Source organism: Oncorhynchus keta, chromosome 1 (assembly GCF_023373465.1).
Source record: "Oncorhynchus keta strain PuntledgeMale-10-30-2019 chromosome 1, Oket_V2, whole genome shotgun sequence".
Lineage (NCBI taxonomy): Eukaryota > Metazoa > Chordata > Actinopteri > Salmoniformes > Salmonidae > Oncorhynchus > Oncorhynchus keta.
The window spans coordinates 62,913,928-62,938,228 of NC_068421.1; the positions used below are offsets into that span (position 1 = coordinate 62,913,928).

Genomic DNA, 24,301 nt, shown 5'->3' on the forward strand with positions numbered 1-24,301 from the left:
CTCCCACTGTGATGATTAAAACCTATCCAAACTATTAAAAAAATGTAGATGGCAGCATTCGCGCAAAACTGAATGCGTGAACCACCGCATTTAACCATGGCAAGGTGACTGGGAATATGGCCAAATACAAGCAGTCCAGTTATGCCCTCCATAAGAAAATCAGACAGGCAAAACATCAGTACAGACAGCGACAAAGTGGAGTCACAATTCAATGGGTCAGACACAATAATTATGTGGCAGGAACTCCAGACAATCACGGATTGTAAAGGGAAAACCATCCACGTTACGGACACCGTCTTGCTCCCGGACAAGCTAAACAACTACTTTGCCGGGTTTGAGGATAACACCGTGCCGCCAACACAAGCCGCTAAACGAGGACTGTGAGCCCTCGCTCTCCGTGGCCGACATGAGTAAAACATTTTAGCTTGTTAACCTTCACAAGGCTGCCAGCCCAGACGGCATCCCTAGCTGCATGCGCAGACCAGCTGGCTGGAGTGTTTATGGACATATTCAATCTCTCCGTATTCCAGTCTGCTGTCCCCATTTGCTTCAAGATGTCCACCATTGTTCCTGTACCAAAGAAAGCAAAAGTAACTGAACTAAATGACTATCGCACCACAGAGCTCACTTCTGTCATCATGAAGTGCTTTAAGAGGCTTAAGGATCTTATCACCTTACCCAATACCTTAGACCCACTGCAATTCGTATACCGCCCCAACAGATCCACGGATGATTCAATCGCCATTGCACTGCACACTGTCCTATCCCATCTGGACTAGAGGAATACCTATATAAGAATGCTGTTCATTGACTACAGCTCAGCCTTCAACACCACAGTACCCTCCAAGCTCATCCTTAAGTTCGGGGCCCTGGGTCTGAACCCCATCTTGTGCAACTGGGTCCTGGACTTCCTGACGGGGGCCCTACAAGGGCATGTGCTCCGCCCCCTCCTGTACTCCCTGTTCACCCATGACTTTGTGGCCACGCACGCCTCTAACTCACAACAGTGGTAGGCCTGATTCCCAACAGCGACGAGGGGGAGGTGAGGACCCTAACAGAGTGGTGCCAGGAAAATAACCTCTCCCTCAATGTCAACCAAACGAAGGAGCTGATCATGGACTTCAGGATGCAGTAGAGGGATCACGCCCCAATCTATGGGGCCACAGTGAAGGTGAAAAGCTTCAAGATCCTTGGCGTACACATCACTGACAATCTGAAATGGTCCACACAGACGGTGTAGTGAAGAAGGCACAATCCTATCAGGCTGTATCACCGCCTGGTACGACAACTGCACCGTCCGCAACCACATCACCTGGAACACACTGCCTGCCCTTCAGGCCATCTACAGCCTCCAGTGTTACAGCAAGGCCAAGAAGATCATCAAGGACCTCAGCCACCCAAGCCACGTCCTGTTCACCTCGCTATCATCCAGAAAGCAAGGTCAGTACAGGTGCATTAACACTGGGATCGAGAGACAAGCTGTTTTTCAATCTCAAGGCCATCAGATTATTAAGTAGCCATCACCCGCCTGCCTCCACCCAGTGCCCTGAACTGTCACTGTCACTGTCACTAGCTGGCTACCACACAGTTACTCATCCCTGCACCTTAGAGGCTGCTACCCTACGTACATAGATCTGGAACACTGGTCATTTTAATAATGTTTACATACTGTTTTACCCAATTCATATGTGTGTATATACTGTATTCTAGTCAGTCAAAGCTATGCTATTCAACTTTTGCTGTACATATACTATTCTATCCACGTATTCTAAAGATATATTACATATTATATCCACATACTGTCCACAATGTCTATACATACCCTCATATACAGTGCATTCGGAAAGTATTCAGACCCCTTGACTTTGTCACGTTACAGCCTTAGTCTAAAATTGTTTTTATCCCCCATCAGTCTACACACAATACCCTATAATGACAAAGCAAAAACAGTTTTTTTAATTTAATTTAATCTAATTTATACAAAATAAACTGGTATCACAAGTATTCAGACCTTTTACTCAGTACTTTGGTTGAAGCACCTTAAGCAGCTCCTCCAGCCTCGGTCCTTGGGTATGACGCTTCAAGCTTGGCACACCTGTATTTGGGGAGTTTCTCCCATTCTTCTCTGCAGATGCTCTCAAGCTCGGTCAGGTTGGATGGGGAGCGTCGCTGCAAAGCTGTTTTCAGGTCTCTCCAGAGATGTTCGAGCTGGCCGCCCGGCCAAACTGAGCAATCGGGGAAGAAGGGCCTTGGTCAGGGAGGTGACCAAGCACCTGATGGTCACTCTGACAGAATTCCAGGGTTTCTCTGTGGAGATGGGAGAACCTTCCAGAAGGACAACCATATCTGCAGCACTCCACCAATCAGGCCTTTATGGTAGTGGCGAGAAGCCACTCCTCAGTAAAAGGCACATTACAGCCAGCTTGGAGTTTGCCAAAAGGCACCTAGAGACTCTGAGACCATGAGAAACAAGATTCTCTGGTCTGATGAAACCAAGATTGAACTCTTTGGCCTGAATTCCAAGCGTCACATCTGGAGTTAACCAGGCACTGCTCAACACCTGGCCAATACCATCCCTACGGTGAAGCATGGTGGTGGCAGCATCATGATGTGGGGATGTTTTTAAGCGGCGGAGACTAGTCAGGTTCAAGGAAAAGCTGAACGGAGCAAAGTACCGAGAGATCCTTGATGCCTGCTCAGGACCTCAGACTGGGGCAAAGTTCACCTTACAACAGGACAATGACCCGACGCACACAGCCAAGACAACGCAGGAGTGGCTTTGGGACAAGTCTCTGAATGTCCTTCAGTGGCCCAGCCAGAGCCATGACATTAACCTGATCTAACATCACTGGAAAAACCTGAAAAATAGCTGTACAGTGACTCTCCCCCATCCAACCTGACCGAGCTTGATAGGATCTGCAGAGAAGAATGGGAGAAACTCTCCAAATACAGGTGTGTCAAGCTTGTAGTGTCATACCAAAGAAGACTCGAGGCTGTAATCTCTGCCAAAGGTGCTTCAACAAAGTACTAAGTAAAGGGTCTGAATACTTATGTAAATGTAATATTTCCGTTTATTTGTAATACATTTGCAAAAATGTCTAAAAGGCAGTTTTTGCTTTGTCATTATGGGGTATTGTGTGTAGATTGAGGGGGAATAAAAAATATTTTTATAGTAAGGCTGTAATGTGACAAAGTCAAGGGGTCTGAATACATTCTCAATACACTGTATATCATAACTAGGAATAAATGAATGGAAGTGATAGAAGACAATATGATCCAATAGTTCTGGATGTTTATTTGATGTAGCCTACAGTATATAGGTCAGTAGGATACAGATGTCTGCCTGACAATGTTGGCATGTTTATCTCTGGAACGTCATCAAAGCCCAGGCAGCAGAGCTGCTATATGCAGTAGCTATAGCAAACTGAGGAACCTCCCCTTCCTTGTCCTGTAGTAACCCCAGCAGCATATCTGCTTTGTGTGGTTGTGTATGTTGCGGAAGGAAGTGAAGTGTGTGAGGGGGATGGGTTGGGTGGGGGACTCGTCGCATCATCCAAGAGAAGGGGGGAGGAGTATTCCATTCCACCAATTCCCCTCCCTCTTGCATTAATTTAGCTGAAGTGACCATATATGGGGGACGAGTCTTGTGGTGTGAGCCGTTTCAGCCAATGAGAAGGGCTGTAGTGTTGGCATCTTAGTGGCGGAAGTGTGTAAGGATGTCTGCAGGAAAGGGTGGGGTTTCAGAGGAGGGACAAACCAGGCGTTTGAAAATTAATGATGTTACACAGAGTAGACTGAGGCGGAGAGGCCAGCATATTTTGAGTCTAGCAGCTGACTGACTAGAGTGCTTAAGCAGTCCAGAGAACCGGCAACCAGAACTGAAACAAGGAATCTAAAGAGTTTACTTCCAAGGATGCACTGTAAGTTCTTATGCATTGAATTAGATATACATTCAGATGTTGTGATGAGGGCGTTTTCCCTCTCACTTGGGTAGCCTAGATATGAAAGCTTACATTGATTGTTACATATAATACATCTTTATATCCATGGTCTTCTGACTTTGGCTTGTGGGAAGGCATTTCTCTGGCATCGTGGCATTTTCATTAGGATGTGGCTGGTGGTTTCTGTGTACCTTGCGTAAAATACATTTTAAAACTAAATTTGAGTCCCTCTCTGTGTTCAACGTTTGAATTTGGTTTAGTTCTTACATTGAAGTTAAGTTATTGAATTCAGAACAGCTCATGTACCACAGCTCTGAAGGCTGTTTATGTGGTACTGGTTCATCCACCTCATTAGCCCATGTCGACAGCAGATATGTGCTGGCTGGCTGGGGTGGAGCATCCTGCCCTCCATGTACAGCTGCTCAGACAGGGTTGGGCGAGGCAAAGAAGTCCTAGTTTTAACTGCATTATTGGGGCCAGAAACAGCTGCTGGTTGGATGGATGGAAACTTGATTCACCCCAGTGGGTTAGCAGCCTTGGAAACAACTCCAGGCAGCTGGGTGAGATGGCCATCTGGGATAGAGACAAGTACAGGGACCGAAAGAGATTTTAATGTAGCTTCCTTTGCATCTAAAATTCTCTACTGTTGGGGTATTTAAATGCTGGGTGTGGGGAGAGGGGAACCCCTGCTTGGTTTTGGAGACGTCCAGTTTTGGGCAGGATTTGTTTAGGTTGTAGTTAATGCTGGTTTCTAAAAATGTGTTTAATGTTGCCATTTAGAGCAGTGTGCAAGAAAAGCTTCTACTCATCATCAGCCAAATCGTCTATACTTGCAATTTGTTTTTTGAATGGACATTGTAGCAGTTATGTGGACTAGACATACTGTTTGGGACCTAATCCTCTCTTAATTGTGTGCAACGCAGCGGTCAGTTGCTAACGTGATGAAACTGCGCAACTCTAAATCCATTTGAGCCCATCCCCTTAATGCTCACTGGGAATCTCCCTGGCAGGCCATCAGCAGGGATGTACAACCTCATTCAGGCATTACAATGAACTGCTCCTCTGGGGTTAGGGGTCAGACGGTGACCACCCATTCTGGGCTCAATCAACAGGAGAGAAGGAAATGGCTTTCGATCAACAGTCCAAACATGAGTCGAAATGGTACAACAAGGAAGTACCTTGATTTTTATTTTCCCTGGTCTGACTTGTATTGGTGAGCACATTGTGAAGGTAAATACACACAGCCTTGGTCGTCATAGCTGGAGGGGATGAGAATAGAACTTGGTCATTGGTTAGGCATGTGTCCTCACATCCAAACATAAATCAGTCCTATAGGGCTCTGCCTGAGACTTATTCAGTCATGAGAGAGAGACCCCTGAGGATCAGCCTTAAGGCAGCATTCAGAAATATCAAGAATCTCCTTCTCTCACTAAGGTACATAGTTTGAGCGTGAGCGCGAGCCTTTTCTGAGCTATAGGCTTAGTCCATAGCACCCACCCCCAATGCAGGCATGTCGGCACCCTCCCAACCCCCAGGGACCACTCACAATACAACTCCCACACTAGAATACATTACAGCCATGCAGCGTGAACCCTGGCCACAGCTGTCCAAGTGTGTGAGCATGGGGAATCTGCAGCCGCTCTGTTACTGAATGAAGAAAGTACAATGGTAGCTGTTGCAGGGGGTTTGTGGTGTCAGCGGTGAGCTCACAGGCTCTGCAGGAATGTGTAATGATGAGGTGAAGTCTCAAGGTTAACAGCTCCCTCTGAGGGAGGGAGCAGAGTTAGAATCTATCGATCTGCTGAGCTACGGCCCTTGAACGAACCATGAATCAGACACATTGGTTTTGAGTTTGAGGGTTTATAGCTGTTTCAAAACACTAGGTTATAATATTGACTGGGTTTTAATGAGCGCTGGCTGCACCCTTGCCCTGGCTCAGGGGAATATTTTCCTTCCTGCTCTGACCCCCATGGTGTCTGTTTTCTTTCCTGCCGCCCCTGCTCAATTGTCCTCAGCTGGTGAACTATGATAGTCCATTCCACAATAGGCCAAAAGGGCCACTGGTATGCGTTTTCAATGCACCGAGCCAGGCCTAGATAAACAGAAGCCAGGCCGGTATTGGCTTTCAAACAAGGGGGTGGAGAGTGGGCGGGAGTTACGTGCTGGTGGGGCGGTCATGGTTATTGTTCTAGGGCGCTGACGTGTTTCCTGTGCCATGTTGGGTAACTGCCCACGATGGAACAAGCGGATCATCAACAGGGGCTGAACTGGGCTCTGGTTGGGTCTGTGTGTCTTTCACACAGATGGAGACATTTGAATTTCAATAACCAAAGGATGAGATGAACAAGCCAACTAAATGAGTCCATCTTATGCAACCTCTGCTTTCCCGCCTGTTGTCATGTGTCCACATGGCTTTATATCTCTGAAAGGGGGGTTTCATAACACGATAAGGCCCAAATATTCATTTATCCTTCCTCTGATTTGGGAAAGGACCACACTGAAAAAACATGGTTAATTTATTTTGGCTGAAAGATGTTACTTAAATGGATGCCTCATTGTTCAAAAACAGTGATTTATGGGGACAAAAACACAGTTGAGTCTACAGGAGCTCTTGGATCTATGTACCTTTTTGAGTCCAGAGCATGACCCTGTGACAGCACATGCAGCACAGTGGTGGGTGTCTTGTGAGCCGTTTGGCAGTCACATGCTACTGACAGTTCCACTGTGTGACCAAGAAGCAGGTGCTACTGTAAGGAAGGACTAGTGCCATTTGTGTCACATTTGTCACTCTCTCAAAGCCTGCTCAAATCACTTACCGCTGGGGAAACTCAGCCCCGAGATTTGCATGTCATGTTGTGTGAATGAGTCATCTGCTGTTTCTTACACTGTCCCCTATCTCTATCCCTCCCAGTGATTGTGTGTGAACCCGCTGCCATGTCCACAGTCGTGGTAATGGACCCCGCCAGGGACGCCAGCAACCTGCAGTCATCCTGTGGCACCGGGGACAGCATTGCTTCACTGGATGAAGTCACTATGGATTCCACAGCCAAGTACGTACCTGACCTGAAACCATTGTCTCTGGTCTGATGGCGTGACTCATGTTTGGACTGTTGATCGAAAGGCTCTCGTCACACAGGAATAACGATGACCTGCAACCTTTCACGGTCTTAATAATCCCACATTAAAGGGATACTTTGGGATTTTGGCAATGAGGACCTTTATGTGCTTCCCCAGAATCTGTCTTCATACTGAAATAAGAGACATAAAAATGGTATCCACTAGTTAATCTGACTCTGAGGAAGTAGATAAAAGGCCTCATTTCCAAAAGCCCGAAGAACACTACATGACTAAAAGGATGTTCATCGAACATCTCATTCCAAAATCATTAATATGGAGATGGTCTTCTAGGAAGGCTTTCTACTGGATGTTGGAACATTGCTGTGGGAACTTACTTCCATTCAGCTACGAGCATTCGTGAGGTTGGGCACTGATGTTGGGCGATTAGGCCTGGCTCCCAATCGGCTCAAATTGCAGAATTCATCCATTTTGAAGGGGTGTCCACATACTTTTGTGTATATATAGTTTATCCATTTAAATGACAGCTCAGAGATATTTGACCTACTTATATCACTCAAAGATGAAAAACAGTCCTTATATTCTGTCAAATCAGCAATGTAAACATGTTTAGAGTCAGTTTGCAAGACAGATTCTTGGGGACGTTAGCCTCTGACACACTGAAAGGTTTCCTCCATCTATCTTAGACGTGGCAGCAGAGTTCACCAGGACAGGACTGGGAATCTACTTAACATTGTTTATAACGTTTTTCCCCTCAGTGAGTCATCAGAGGAGGAGTCAGCCGGTGAGAGGGAAGCGGAGACTGGGGCCAACACTGAGTTCACCAACAATCCCACACACACACAGACAGGTGAGCTGACCTACACACTCACACATTTACATGGCAAACACCACAAGGACAGCATTTACATGGGACACAAATACATTTAGAAAACAGGGTTACAACAGTTAGAGCGTACACAAACATAGTGGTTCACACACACTCTTGAGGTTGGCACATGGCTACAGAAGTTATACCAGTGCATTCATTTTAAGGTAGACCAAATGAATTGTCCCCATTTGGAACTTTGAGGGAATGGCCCTACGGGAAGGGAAGTCCACCCTTGGTGCCTGTACGTGCCAACTTCCTTTTCCTGTTTCCTCCGACTCAAGTCAAGAACATTCAGCCTTCAACATTCCACACACACTCGGTATGACAACCCTTTTTATAAGCTGCATACTGGCATATATAAAACCCCAAATTAGATTAAATTGTTCGATGCTATCCTAAATGAAGGTATTCACACATTTCATTAAAAGCACAGTTCAATTGAGATGTGTCAGTTGTTCAGTAAACCCTATGTTACTGCAAATCAGTAGGGCATTCTCCTCTACCGTCCATCCACCTGAAGTGCAGTCCAGTAACTGTAGCCTCAGGACCTGGCAGAGTGGCAGCATGACTGTGGCAATGTGCTTCTGTTGACTATTAAAGAAGTGATTGGTCATAAATAGTCCTGTCTGAACTCCCAGAAGGTTCCACCCACAGCTCAGTCCTGTTGACAGTACACAGAAACACAGCGCTCTTTGGAAACGGGGTCAGCCTAACACAAGGTCACATGACCCCACGCTTCACTGTTGATCTTTTCGTTTTATAGTGCTTTTCAGAGGCTTCATAGTCAACACAGAACATGGGAGGGAGTAGGTCCCCTTATTTAAATAAAGCTTTCACACACTTCAAAATAGTGACAGGGATTATCTATAGTTCTAGTCTTATCATAGTGACATTTGAAAAATTGCTGATAAGACTCAAACATGAATGCTAATACTACTAGGTGAGTTACAGCTTCTGTTTGTCTCTGGCTAATGGCCCCCATTAACCCTTGACACCCCTACCTGTATACAGGTTGAAAATGGCACATTTTTGTCATTGATAAGGGCCTACATTGGAATGCAGTGGCTGTACAGTAACATGTTATAGATGACGTCAGAGCTCAGGATCTCCGCTTCACAGCTCTGTATGGGTTTTGACTGCCAGACGTTCTGAATTTGAGCACTGTGTTTGACGTTGCCCCCATCCCTCCTGATAATTTGGCAACATTTGGGGGGGGCAGTGAGGGAAGTGCTATACATTACAAGGACTTGATGTATTTTGAAAAATGAGATGTTGTGGATTATAAAAAATACAAATGTGCACTTCACATTTCCATGTCATTATACTCTATATATGTAATATAGTGTCACGGTTCATGATCACTGTTTGATGTATACTGAACAAAAATATAAACACAACATGAAAAGTGTTGGTCCCAAGTTTCATGAGCTGATATTAAAGATCCCAGAAATGTTCCGCAATCACAAAAAGCTTATTCAATAAAATGTTGTGCACAAATTTGTTTACATCCCTGTCAGTGAGCATTTCTTCTTTGCCAAGATAATCCATCCACCTGACAGGTGTGGCATATCAAGAAGCTAATTAAACAGCATGATCATTACACAGGTGCACCTTGACTGGGCACAATAAGAGGCCACTCTAAAATGTGCAGTTTTGTCACACAACACAATGCCACAGATGTCTCACGTTTTGAGGGAGTGCAATTGGCATGGCGACTGCAGGAATGTCCACCAGAGCTGTTGCCAGATCATTTAATGTTAATTTCTCTACCAAAAACCATCTCCAACGTCGTTTTAGAGAATTCGGCATTATGTCCAACCGGCCTCACAACCACAGACCACGTTTAACCACGCCAGCCCAGGAACTCCATATCCAGCTTCTTCACCTGCGGGATCATCTGAGACCAGCCACCCGGACAGCTGATGAAACTGAGGAGTATTTCTGTCTGTAATAAATGCCTTTTGTGGGGAAAAACTCATTCTGATTGGCTGGGCCTGGCTCCCCAGTGGTTGGGCCTGGCTTCCCAGTAGGTAGGCCTATGCACTCCTAGGCCTATCCATGGCTGTGCCCCTGCCCAGTCATGTGAAACCCATAGATTGGGGCCTAATTAATTTATTACAATTGACTGATTTCTTTATATGAACTCTAATTCAGTAAAATGTTAAATGTTTATTTTTGTTCAGCATAGTCACAAGATGACATGGCGTTATACCCTGGATAGTCGTAAACAGAATGAGCCTACAGTATGTTTGTTGTATTGTGAATAAATTATGCCCACCTTGACTCTGATTTTGATATTTAAAATGGACCATTTTTGGATTGCGTAAGCAATAGTAATTGTGTAAAGCAGGGCTGTGTTCCAAGCACAACGACACGTTTGCTTGCTCTAGTTCCTCGCCGACACAGCTTGGAGAGCTCAAAAGAAAGGCACCGTTTATAGTTTAAGACTCTTTTAGTCATAAAGGTGCATTGAAAATCCTTAAGAACTGTGCACACTGGAGAGCTGTGGACCCCTGGAAACACCCACATTTTCCTGCAATATTTTTGTTACTGAATGTATCCAGAGTATTTTCACATTTCCTCATTAACAGATGAGGCGAAGTACAGTAAATGTGAAATGCACATAAAATCAAGTGTAATGTTTGGATTCAGTCTTGTCAGATGAACTGTTGTCCTGACCTTTTTAGTCTAAGAATTTTCCCATAATCTCCAAACTGTTCTCTTTTTAATTGCTACAATGGTTATGCATATGCTTTCTATATTTCTTCTGTAAGAAACATTACAATTTAGCCCTATCCATATAGACCAATATAATAGTTCCTGTTGTCTTGTTAGTTCCTTTTAGTGAGTCCTCTCCTTGTGAGGTCTGTGTGCCTGGGCTTTGTAGGGGTTACCTTGTGGTGTCTGGCGTTTTGTGTGCTGATTTGGTATATCTCATACGGGACTGGGCTCTGTCTGTGCACTGGTCGGGGCTGGCTTCCAGGCCAGGGTCACCTAAACCCACTGCCTCTGGCTCTCCACCATCAATGCAGACAACAGAGGAGGAAACACAAGTGTACAAATGGCAACTGAGATGTAAGACCAGAAGTCAGAGCAGCCTCCATCCTGTCCCTAAAGAGTGTCTAAGCTCATTTCTGTGAGTGCTGGTGTAAGCAGGAGGCACCCCATTTCAAAGTGATTAGTTTGACTTCCTCACGGGTTCGGGTTCCATCTGACAAATTGCGGACAGGCAAATCAATGTATGCCATTTGCCATCACCAAACTGGCAGGATGGAGCAAGAGCGTCCTTAAATCAGCTCACACAATTTATTCCCACAATATTCCTATTTTCTGAGGTGCTATACAAACTTAAGTCTAAGCAAAGCTCACAAATCACACTTTTCCTTCACCTTCTCAACTGACTTGCCTTGGTAAAAAACGAAACCCTTCTCTCTCCTCTCCCTCAGTGAGTGCCCAGCGGCCAGACTCTCTGTCCCTGGCGGTGGCTAAGCCAGACTTGTGGACATCGAGTGGTGACGGGGAGGTGAAGCTGAGGATGGGGGAGTCAGGCTTTGCCTCTGAGCCCCCACTCACCGTAGACCAGATGTTTAAGACTGCTGTGGAGAGGTTTGGCAGCTACACTGCCCTGGGCTGGAAGGAGGGAGAGCAGACCAAGACAATCAACTACCAGGAGTACTACCAGGCCTGCCGCACCGCTGCCAAAAGCTTCCTCAAGGTGAGACTAAACACACAGACCAACTCTGCTGACACTTGACTGCTGTACATTGCATGTCAGAACAATGTGGCAAGAGGGAACCCATAACAAAACATGTGTATAGTTATTGAGTGTTACATACAGATGAGAACTGTAAAATATTTTATTTTATGAAACACTTTCTTGGTGCTCATGTCTCCACTTCTCCAGTCATAAGAATGGCTTATCGACATCAGTTCCTTAAGTGCGACATTGCAACAGAGAAACTAAGTATGAGAGAAAGTTCTGTTGGCTTGGCAACAATGTATCCTCAAACTAAATATCAAGACAAACAAAAGAGAACTACTGTGGACTTAAACTTAGGAGCACCAGAAGATATGTTTACATTGATTGAGAGAGCCTATATTGGGCCAATAAGAATTCTAGCTACTTCTGATTAGTATTTCTGATTTGTCTTAACTCACCACCACTAATGAGCTGTGGAGCTTCTCAAATAAAAAAATGCTTAACCTCAAACGGCAAGTTAACAGAGTCTGTTTTTACATCCATTGACAATGACAATAGTTCCTCAATGTATTAGAAAAATCTTTCCAAATCAAAATGTATTTGTCAAATGCTTGAGGCAACGGGTGTAGACTAACAGTGAAATGCTTACTTGCGGGTCCTTTTTCAACAAAGAAGATGAGGTAAAAACGAAACAAAAATCGAATGCAAATAGTGACATAAATACACAGTGAATAAATAACATGGCTATATATTTTTAAATAACATGGCTATATATAGAGAGTACCAGTACCAAGTCGATGTGCGGGGGTACGAGGTCATTGAGGTCGCTATGTACTGTACATATAGGTATGGGTAAAGTGACTAGGCAACAGGGTAGATGATAAACAGTAGCAGCAGTGTATGTTTTTGTGTGTTGGTGTGGGTAGAGTCCAGAGTGTGTGCAAGAGCGGGTCCATTCAGGTAGTCCAGGTGTTTAGAAGTTTTATTGCTTGGGGGTAGATGATGTTGAGGGTCCTGTTTGTTCCAGACATGGTACATTGGTACTGCTTGCTGTGTGGTAGCAGAGAGAACAGTCTGTGGCCTGGGTGGCAGGAATCAGAAAATGTTTTGGGCCTTCATCTGACACTGCCCGGTACAGAGGTCCTGGATAGCACGGAGCTCAGCCCCAGTGATGTACTGGGCCGTATGCACTACCCTCTAGAGCCTTGCGGTCAGATGCCAAGCAGTTGCCATACCAAGCGGTTACGCATCCAAGATGCTATCAATGGTGCCGATGTAGACATTTTTGAGGATCTGAGGGCCCATGCCAATTCTTTTCAGCCTCATGAGGGGGAAGAGGCATTGTCATGCCCTCTTTACGACAGTGTTGGTTTGTTTGAACCATGATAGAGCCTTAGTGATGTGAACACCGAGGAACTTGAAGCTCTTGACCCGCTCCACTACAGCCCCGTCGATGTGAATGGGGGCCTGATCGGCACCTTTTAACTTACTGACGTTGAGGGAGAGGTGTTGTCCTGGCACCACACTGCCAGGTCTCTGACCTCCCCTATAGGCTGTCTCGTTGTCAGTGAACACTGTCGTGTCGTCTGCAAACTTAATGATGGTGTTGGAGTCGTGTGCAGCTACGCAGTCATGGTTGAACCGGGAGTACAGGAAGGGATTAAGCACGCACCCCTGACGGGCCACTGTTGTTGCCTACCCTCACCACTTGGGGGCGGCCTGTCAGGAAGGATCCAGTGAGGGAGATGTTCAGTCCCAGTGATCTTAGCGTAGTGATCAGCTTCCAGGGCACTATGGTGTTGAACACTGAGCTGTAGTCAATGAATGGCATTCTAACATAGGTGTTCCTTTTGTCCAAGTGGGAAAGGGCAGTGTGGACTGCAATAGAGATTGTGTCATTTGTGGATCTGTTGGGGTGGTATGCGACTTGGAGTGGGTCCAAGGTGTCTGAGATGTTGTTGATGTGAGCCATGACCAGCATTTCATGGCTACAGTTGTGCGTGCTATGGGGCGATAGTCATTTAGGCAGGTTACCGTGGCATTCTTGGAAATGGGGACTATGGTTGTCTGCTTGAAACATGTAGGTATTACAGACGGGGTCAGGGAGAGGTTGAAAATGTCGGTGAAGACACTTGCCAGCTGGTCAGCGCATTCTCTGATTACACATCCTGGTAATACGTCTGGCCCTGCGGCCTTGTGAATGTTAACCCACCGAGCCTCTGTGTGAAAGGGAAAGATGTCATGCTCTGATCCAGTGGAAACTTCATAAAATACCTGATTTACCTCTTATCCCCGTGCCTGTCCGGAGCACACTGGCACGGGGAACTCGGCGGGGCCCAGAATAGTTGATACAATGTTGCAGATAGATGAATGCGATTGAATGAGCATGAACAAACCTCCATGCATATTCAATGTTATTTATATATGATTTATGAGATATTTTATATCAGAATATTTTCTACCAGCAATGCATTTATTTATTTGAAGCTGTTCCATGAAAAATGTAAAAATATGAAAATCTAAACTGTCACGCAGATTGGTAGAAATGGAAAGGTAAATTGGCACGCCACATGAAAAAGATCGCTGACCCCTGAGGTGCGTTCAACAAGGGAGATTGTTCACAAATGCTGGCTAACATTTAGCTAATATATTTAATTTGTTTTGTTAGCCACAACCGTTAGCTAACAGTCTGAGAAGGTAGAAGGCGAGCTATACACTACTCCAGATAACGCTTGGCATTGCACATGGGGATCTTAGGCTTGTGTGCGGCTGCTTGGCCATGGAAACCCATTTCATGAAGATCTCGACAAACCGTTCTTGTGCTGACGTTGCTTCCAGAGGCAGTTTGGAACTAGGTAGTGAGTGTTGCAACGGAGGATAAGCTATTTTTACGCACTTCAGCACTTGAGGGTGAGCATGTGTGGCCTACCACTTCGCAGCTGAGCCGTTGTTGCTCCTAGACGTTTCTACTTCACAATAACAGCTCTCTAACAACAGTTACCCAGGGCAGCTCTAGCAGAGCAGAAATGTGACACGGTGTTGGAAAGGTGGCATCCTATGACGGTGCCACGTTGAAAGTCACTGAGCTCTTCAGTAAGGTCATTCTACTGCCAATATTTGTCTATGGAGATTGCATGGCTGTGTGCTCAATTTTTATACGCCTGTCAGCAACGGGTGTGGCTGAAAATAGTCAAATCCACTAATTTGAAGGGGTGTCTATATATATATATATATCTCTCTATATATCTATTCTCATGCTGTATGTGTGTGTTTGTCCACAGCTTGGCTTGGAGCGCTACCATGGGGTTGGCATTCTGGGCTTTAACTCTGCTGAGTGGTTCATTTCTGACATTGCTTCCATTTTGGCTGGGTGAGTCCCTCTACTCCTGTTTCGGGGGGGGTCTGACACACTCCCTGTTACTTACACTAGCCCCGTCATGTAAGTATGTGTGATGTGCAGAAGGGTTCCCGCTCACTGATATACTGTAGGCCCCATCTAGATTGTGTAAGCATCTTAAATGACTACAACCAAAGACATGATGAGATATGACATATGAGCCTGTCAGAGCAGCATAGTGTATGACCTTGAATTCAGCATGTAGCCTGTTGCACACATTAAAACAGTTTGATAGATCGCTGAGGTATGCCAAACACAATGACTACTCTGTTCTCGCTTTTCAGTTGTATCAGCAAATGGCTATAATCAGAAACCAAAACTCTGTAGAGCATGATCAGAAATCCAAACTCCATACAGTATGTCAAAACAAATCAAAGTTAATTTAGAGCTTGGAGTGTTTCCCACTGTCAGAACTGGTAATGTGAGAACATATGCCATGTGTAATTGGCAGAGATAAGTTAGACTTACAATAACTTACTGTTCTGGGTGGATCAATGCCTCACCTGTTGTATTCTTCTTTCATGATGATCATAACTTTCTGAAAAACATTCTTACTTAGCAGAGTTGCCAAACCTGTCTGTAGGAAAGGAATCTTTTTTGAGTTTGATGGAACATAAAGGCAACATAACTCGCTGTACTGTTTTCTCTTGTGTTGCCAGTGGGTTTGCAGTGGGCATCTACACCACAAACTCCCCAGATGCTTGCCAGTATGTAGCAGAGAACTGCAAGGCCAACATCATTGTGGTGGAGAATCACAAGCAGCTGCAGAAGATCCTACAGGTAAGCCTAGAGGATGGCAAGGATGTAAGGTGATTTGATGTATTAATTCTGCAGGGATACCTTTTACGTTTTAGTGTATTCCACCACTGTGGAATCTGACCCAGATATCTAAAATGAGTGTCATTCCTCCAGGTTCAAGACAAGCTGCCACACTTGAAAGCCATTATCCAGTACAAAGATGCACTTAAAGAGAAGAGACCAAACCTCTACACGGTATGAATGGAGTGTCAACTATTTAGATTTCATTTGAACAACCGAACACCGATCCATGCCTTCTGTGTCTTTTTTAGAAGTGTTCATAACACAGTACGTTTTCTGCAGGTTCGTTTCCCCCCCCACTCTATCCTGAATGTGTCTGTCCTGTATTGTCTGCACAGTGGACTGAGTTTATGGAGCTGGGCCGCGATGAGCCCGACACAAAGCTGGATGATATCATCACTATCCAGAAGCCCAACCAGTGCTGCACACTGATCTACACTTCAGGTACCACAGGCCAGCCCAAAGGAGTGATGCTCAGCCACGACAATGTGAGTGACACTGACTACGAACACCCACTACTAACACTAGTCTTTGGTTGCATATTTTTTTCCCACGGCCAGTGTAAAGATATCAGAGTGCTATACTTAAGCAATAATATACCATGGCTAAGGGCTGTTCTTAAGCGTGACGCAACCCGGAGTTCCTGGATATACAGCCATTAGCCATGGTATATTGGCCATATATCACAAACCCCCGTGGAGCTTTATTGCTAATATAAACTGGTTACTAACATAATTAGCAGTAAAAATTTTGTTATACACTTGTATACGGTCTGATATACCACAGCTGTCAGCCAATCAACATTCAGGGCTCTACCACCCAGTTTATAATATCCTTTAAAGGTTGCTTATCAAGATGTAGCCTCGCATCTATTCAAACTCCCCTTTTGGTCTGAGTTTACCTGCTAATGACCTGTATTGTACTGACCGTCTCTCCCTCTGCAGCTGACATGGACAGCGTTCGCAGTAGGCCGCTATGTCCGGCTGGCAGAAGCCACCAAGTCTCAGGAGATTGTGGTCAGCTACCTGCCCCTCAGCCACATCGCTGCTCAGATGGTGGACATCTGGGTCACCATGAAGGTCGGAGGGGCAACATACTTCGCCCAGCCAGACGCACTGAAGGTGAGGTCTATTCTCGTTTATGAGAATCCCAAGAGGACATTTTTCTAGTTTTTCCATCTCACTGAGAAGACTGTTATTCAGTCCCTTACATCACCTTGTCCTCATCTTCGATAAACCTAGTGTGTAATCCAGTTAAGGGAGGAAGATTAAGACCAGACTTTTTTCACAAGTTAAAATGATACCCTGTCCTCACACAAGACAACTCTTTGTTTCACCGTTGATCAGATCATTAGTGTTTCTGCTCTCTGTGAAAAGGCATAAAAGAAGTGCCAGCTTTGCACGTTGCAATTGCAAACTCTTTTGAACAGTTATGTGATTCTCAGGAGCTGAACTGTCTTTCTCAATATGCTAGTGTCAGTGATACTCCACACACACAGTCACACACACTTTGTGCCTTTTAGTGTGTGTATATGTTGTGACTGAGCTCCATTCCTATCTGTTCTCAGGGCTCCCTGGTTAACACAATGAGAGAGGTGCGTCCCACAGCCTTCATGGGCGTACCACGTGTCTGGGAGAAGATGCAGGAGAAGATGAAGTCCGTCGGGGCCAAGTCGTCCACCGTGCGCAGAAAGGTGGCAGTCTGGGCCAAAGGAGTGGGTCTGCAGACCAACCTCAGCAAGATGAACCAGTATGTGTTATACATGGGCCTATTTAGTAGGGAGGGGCGGGTCTGTTTCACCACCTCTGTGGTTCTGACTTTGCAGCGATTTCCCTCAAGGCGAATACTACTTTGTCACAAAGATGACAGAACAGGATCATTAGTTGTCTTGCCCACGCATAGTATAATAATGCCAGCACAGTATGTACAGTAGTGAACTATAGCCTGGGGTACGAAGAGAGACATGTTCTGATGTTGTATTAAACTCCTGCTTCCTCTTCTGCCTGCTCAGGAATGGAGCTATGGCGAGGACGCCCATAAACTACCGCTTGGCCAAGAAGCTGGTGTTCAAGAAGGTCCGTAAGGCTCTGGGTCTGGACCGCTGCACCAAGTGTTACACAGGCGCCGCCCCCATCACCAAGGATACCCTGGAGTTCTTCCTCAGCCTGGACATCCCAGTGTACGAGCTGTACGGAATGAGTGAGAGCACTGGACCTCACACCATCTCTCTGCCCGACGCATTCCGCCTCACCAGGTAACTATACCCTCCACATACACCTAAACACACAAGGCCTGAAATAACATATTACAGCTTTTAGAAAGTATTTTTGTTGTATATGCTTTGTGTTGGTGATTAAGATCTGGAAAGTTAGTGATTCATGTCTTGTCTCCCTAGCGTTGGGAAGTTGATCCCTGGTTGTGAGACTAAGATTAACAATCCTGACGAGGAGGGCAACGGGGAGATCTGCTTCTGGGGACGCCACGTCTTCATGGGCTACCTAAACCAGGCCGACAAGACCGAGGATGCCCTGGACACTGAGGGCTGGCTGCATTCTGGAGACCTGGGCAAACACGACGACAACGGCTTCCTCTTCATCACTGGACGCATCAAAGGTACAGTCTTCTCTACACATTCTATAACCCCACCTGTAAAATACCCCCAACCCTATCCTGGTCATCAGAACCCAGCTTTAAATGGAATAGACTGATGTTTCATTAAAGCCTCAGTCCACAGAACATAGCATTTTGTCTGGCTCCACATAGAGAACCTATCCTAAATAAAAACTTTCATTTCAATGTGTGTCCAGAGCTGATCATCACAGCGGGTGGAGAGAACATCCCTCCAGTGCCAATCGAGGATGCTGTGAAGGAGGCCGTGCCGCTGGTTAGCAACGCCATGCTCATTGGAGACAAGAGGAAGTTCCTCGCCATGCTGCTCACCATTAAGGTATGAACTGTTGGCTACAGTACTGTTTTATAATGGTTTTATTTTACCAGGTAAGTTGACTAGGAACATATTGTCATTTAAAGCAACGACCTGGGGAATAGTTACAGGGGGGGACGAGAGGGGATGAATGAGCCATTTGGAATTGTTTGTGTGTCGGTGTGAAACCAAATCCCCATGCCAACCAAGTCCCCATGCCAATATGGCCTATCTCAAAGGTCATATTTCAAGTTCTGACAAAACATCTTCTTCAGAACAGGGATGATATGGTGTGTATCATGGCTATCTATTACAGCCACTTTTAGAGTATCTAGTAGTTGAGAAATACCATGTGTAATCAGATGCAGCCTGCATTAGAGATTGCACAGTGCTGTATAAACTCCTCATCGCTGCTCCTTATCATGTAATCACCAGATGGGGCAAGGTCATAGTGGGTTATTCACAATTCTTCTTTATTGTAAGTTATACGACTTCTGCCTAACCACTGCCACCTGGTGGACATTTTAGCAAACTGTAAGTCTTTATGGTATCATTGTCAGTTAATAGGATTCATTGACAAAAGATAAATTATTCATGAGCAAAACAAACTTCTAAGAAAATGTGTTTTTTTTTGTTTCAGGACTCCTTCCCGAATAAAACATCTGTCTCTTTACCCCTCAGTGCCAGGTGAACGGAGACACTGGTGCTCCTGAAGATGAGCTGATGCCCGAGGCCGTAGAGCTGTGCCGGAAGCTGGGCAGCAACGCCATGCGAGTCTCAGAGATCGCCGGTGGGCGTGACCCGGTCATCTATGCCGCTATCCAGGAGGGTATCAACCGCGTGAACGAGAAAGCCACCTCCAACGCCCAGCGCATCCAGAAGTGGACCATCCTAAACCAGGACTTCTCCATCCCTGGGGGAGAGCTGGGTGAGCGGGGCGGGGAGCAGCCTGGGCAGGGGCCCTGGGTAGGACAGTGTGCATGTTTGTTTAATGCCATGTTCTTCTCTTCTGGTCCTGAAGGACTGCAGTATGTCGTTTTTCCCAGGTCACTATATAAGCTAGACTAAAGTTTCCATAATGTTGCCTCATTTCCATTCATTTCAATATAATTGTTTTTGTTAGACCTTTCTGTCTACTACAGACCATGTCGTCACTGTAGTTTTCACCACCTATCCAGTGGCGAGTGTTGATGAGCATAACAGCAGGATTTATATATCAGACTGTCTCGTTCTCTCTCTCAGGCCCCACTATGAAGCTGAAGAGGCCGGTGGTCATGAAGATGTACAAAGAGCAAGTAGAGAATTTCTACAAGGAGGTGGTGACCCCAAGCACCCCTGATAACTCCATGCCCCCCAAATAGGCCTGTGACAAAAATACCCCTGCAGAGCAATTCAGAGAAACACTACAAAAGACATGCAGACAGAACAGTCTTAGACAACCACTCTTTGTTCAGTTCCTGTTTCTCTCCTGTGAACATTTTTTGCTAGCTTCCTCCTTTCATTATTGGGTTTTGTTTACATTTGTGGGTGTTGTAAAGAAAATATGTATAAGGAAAACATCCATGAGAAGCCATTGTAAGCCTTTAGGATTTTTTAAAAAGATGAGTTGTTGATATGCTGATTTCAACTATTTATTTTGTATTATTGTGATGAAGAACAATAATATATGATAGATGACGTACAGTTGTATGTGATGAGGCTTTGTGAATTTACTGTGATACTTGCAAATAAATGGCATAGAATCCAGAAAGTCCATAGGACATGGTAGAATTTACTGTGATACTTGCATAGAATCCAAAAAGTCCATAGGACATGGTAGAATTTACTGTGATACTTGCATAGAATCCAGAAAGTCTATAGGACATGGTAGAATGTACTGTGATACTTGCATAGAATCCAGAAAGTCTATAGGACATGGTAGAATGTACTGTGATACTTGCATAGAATCCAGAAAGTCTATAGGACATGGTAGTAGAATTTTGGGGGATAAGTGTTACTATTTTTCTTTTTGCCAAAGTCAGAAATGACTTGGGCCAAATACACACATTTGGATGATAAATAATTATTACATCCAGTGATCCCTGGTCTGGATTAAAAATAAAAGATATGAAGTGAAGTGACAGGGAAAGAAAACACTGAACATATCATTGTCCTATTTATTATTGTTGTTTTTCTGTCTGGTTTGAGTTTTGATGAAAGTGCGTCTATCATTGTGTAGTAGCTCCTAAATCGTGCAGTTCTGCAATAAATACAAAAGACGAGCCCTGGGACGACCAATGAAAATTAAGTTGTAGATTTAGTTGATTGCTTGGCGCCATAAGCACATGGCACAATGTTGAACTTCTGCACCTACCTTATCTGAGACAGAGCATCCAGATCTTTATGCTACAGAACCATATCATTCAAGCCATATTAGTTTAGTCATGTTTTATATCCAATGAGTTTTACGGACTGATCGTCTGTGACACAGCCTAGCAATTGCCTGGTCTTGTTGGGATGTTTTGTAACGATTGTGTAAAATTGCTGTGACCATTTAAATCCTGTAAATATGTTTTGCTTACATTTCCTCTTCTCTGGTCTTTATCAGAGAACGTGTTAGTCTACAGATCATCAGTCTTGTCTTGAAGTGTGAGAGCCACCACTTTCCTCATGCATACCAGCACAACGCAGTGTGAGAAAAGATTTTGGTCCTTGCACCACTGAATTTGTCTTTCTGAAAACCAGTTCATGTTCTCTGGGGTAACTAATCTAAACAAGAGAATATAGAGCATTTCAAAATAAGCAATCTTACCTAAGACAGGTGTTGACTGGTGTTCACTCTTATTACATTGCAAGTACTCTCCCTAAACACACATATGCATGCTGAGTGGAATTGTGAAAACCATGTATCTCTGCTACCTGCTTGCTGTACATGTTAGGAGAACTTGGACTTCTGTGTCTTATTGCTGGGTGTGAATTTTGGCCATTTGTCAAACCTTAGTCAGTACTTGCTAAACATACTCCCATGTGCATCGTAGTAGGAAGAAATGAGTTTGATTTGTGGTTAAGACTTTGGCTTCCAGTACCTTTTGAACATTTATCTTTTGATGAAATACTTGAATTTGAAGAGATGTTTAAAACAAAGTCACTAATACGAATGAAATCCAAAGATCCCATTTGTAAAACAATTGCCACTAACATGCCATTGTCTCAGATGAAAGTGAGTAGGTCAAGCCCCTTGCAGTTTGCAGAGATGTTAGAGTGCTTCCATATTCAGAGAGAAGCTCAACTGGAGACCCATGTTGATGTTCAGGAAGACCTGTAAATAAACTATTAGCTTACCATGAGTGACCTTGTATTGTTTGTTGAATGAAGTTGTGTACAGAATCAAACATTACAGAAAATGAAGGTGAATCAGTATTTTCTTTTCCCAACTGATTTCTGCCTTCCTGCAGAATTCACTGGTGTCATAGATTTCTGTTGATGCCTGTACTGGAATAAAAGAGACACTGAAGAGTGTTAGCTACTGCAACTAGCCCATTGAAGCTCCATACCAAGGAAGCCCCATGCAAATGCAAAGTTGCCTTCCTAACACCAGGAGGATTTTGAGCTGTTGGAAACTCTTTTACATGCAAATCAAATGCATACAAGACAGTTCATGACTGCCAACTAAAGACACATTATACCGGTTTTACCTGCATCTCAAGCTTAAGCGCTTTTCTCGTATTGGGTGGGGAAGACACCGGAGTATTCTGTATGTGACCTAGCTGGGAAATAAGTTATTCATTCTGTAATATCAAGAGTAGTTATTTTTGCATAATCTTCAATTAGATGGTAGCTATAAGATTATTTTCAGATAGAAACACACAGTACAAAGCATAAATGCATGTATAAACCTTGTCATCAAAACCTTTTGAACTCTGCAGTGCCTGATTCACCCCACAATCTGCTCAACATGACTGACCTCCACCCCTTCCAACAGAGCCCATCAAACTGGTCAACTAAGAGCCATGAACACAGACAATACTCAATTACTTTAATATGATTTCAAAATCAAAAATAACAGTTCTCCTTATTACAACTTGCATTATATGGCCACATGGTGGCATCGTATGCCAAGTTTAAAATACAACATTTTGTTGTTCAGCCCAAGGTAGCCTTAACCAAATAAATGGAACACATTTTAGCCCCCCCAAGCAAACCCTCCCTTGATAAATAAATAGAGCCAACCCCATCCCCGACACATGACAACCATTGACACAGGAAACGGCCCTCCGCACATGCCCCCTCAAATTCCTAACAGCATCAGGAACAGTCACCATTTGCTGCTTTTGTCTCCTTCTATATTGTTAAAATCCACAGTAGATGGTCTACCTTTGTTTAATCACACACTCTACCGGCCAAAAGTTTTAGAACCTCATTCAAGAGTTTCTTTGACTATTTTCTACATTGTAGAATAATAGTGAAGACATTACAACGATGAAATAACACATATGGAATCAAATCATGTAGCAACCAAGGAAGTGTTAAGCATATTTTAATTTGTTTTATAGTTGAGATTCTTCAAAGTAGCCACCCTTTGCCTTGATGACAGCTTTGCACACTCTTGGAATTCTCTCAACCAGCTTCATGAGGTAGTCACCTGGAATGCATTTCAATTAACAGGGCCTTGTTAAAAGTTAATTTGTGGAATTTCTTTCCTTAATGCGTTTGATCCAATCAGTTGTGTTGTGACATGGTAGGGGTGGTATACAGAACATGGTCTTTTACCAAATAGGACTAAGTTCATATTATGGCAAGAACAGCTCAAATAAGCAAAGAAAAAAACAGTCCATAATTTTAAGACAGGAAGGTCAGTCACTAAGGAACATTTCAAAAACATTGAACGTTTCTTCAAGTGGTCGCAAGAACCATCAAGCGCTATGATGAAACTGGCTCTCATGAGGACGGCCACAGGAATGGAAGACCCAGAGTTACCTCTGTTGCAGAGGATATGTTCATTAGAGTTACCAGCCTCAAATTGCAGCCCAAATAAATGCTTCACAGAGTTCAAGTAACAGACATCTCAACATCAACTGTTCAGAGGAGACTGTGTGAATCAGACCTCAATGGTCGAATTGCTGCAAAGAAACCACTACTAAAGGACACCAATAAGAAGAAGAGACTTGGCTTGGGACAAGAAACACAAGCAATGGACATCAGACCAGTGGAAATCTGTCCTTTGGTCTGGAGTCCAAATGGGAGCTTGTTGGTCCCAACCGCCGTGTCTTGTGAGATGCAGAGTAGGTGAACGGATGATCTCTGCATGTATGGTTCCCCCCGTGAAGCATGGAGGAAGAGGTGTGATGGTGCTTTGCTGGTGACACTGACAGTGATTTATTTAGAATGCAAGGCTCACTTAACCAGCATGGCAACCACAGCAGTCTGCAGCGATATATTCCATCCCATCTGATTTGGGCTTAGTGGGACTATCATTTGTCTTTCAAAAGGACAATGACCCAACACACCTCCAGGTTGTGTAAGGGCTATTTTACCAAGGAGAGTGGTGGAGTGCTGCATCAGATGACCTGGCCTCCACAATCCCCCTGACCTCAAC

General features: G+C 44.5%; 1 protein-coding gene across 2 annotated transcripts in view; it reads left to right on the forward strand.

The window, feature by feature from the left end:
• Positions 1-22,052, forward strand: part of acsbg2 (acyl-CoA synthetase bubblegum family member 2) — a 28,386-nt gene extending 6,334 nt beyond the window's left edge. Inside the window, exons 1-15 of one of the 2 annotated variants that reach the window (XM_035780984.2) lie at positions 3,755-3,920; positions 6,853-6,991; positions 7,775-7,866; positions 11,334-11,602; positions 14,869-14,957; positions 15,644-15,764; positions 15,897-15,977; positions 16,142-16,291; positions 16,748-16,924; positions 17,371-17,552; positions 17,815-18,057; positions 18,199-18,416; positions 18,611-18,750; positions 19,408-19,654; positions 19,969-22,052. In XM_035780984.2, coding sequence (XP_035636877.1) covers positions 3,914-3,920; positions 6,853-6,991; positions 7,775-7,866; positions 11,334-11,602; positions 14,869-14,957; positions 15,644-15,764; positions 15,897-15,977; positions 16,142-16,291; positions 16,748-16,924; positions 17,371-17,552; positions 17,815-18,057; positions 18,199-18,416; positions 18,611-18,750; positions 19,408-19,654; positions 19,969-20,087 — 2,274 coding nt within the window. In that variant the 5' untranslated portion in view covers positions 3,755-3,913 and the 3' untranslated portion in view covers positions 20,088-22,052. Of the gene's footprint in view, positions 1-3,754; positions 3,921-6,852; positions 6,992-7,774; positions 7,867-11,333; positions 11,603-14,868; positions 14,958-15,643; positions 15,765-15,896; positions 15,978-16,141; positions 16,292-16,747; positions 16,925-17,370; positions 17,553-17,814; positions 18,058-18,198; positions 18,417-18,610; positions 18,751-19,407; positions 19,655-19,968 lie in introns of those variants that run through there. The other variant, XM_035780996.2, reaches the window with a different exon arrangement.
• The last annotated feature ends 2,249 nt before the right edge of the window (positions 22,053-24,301 follow it).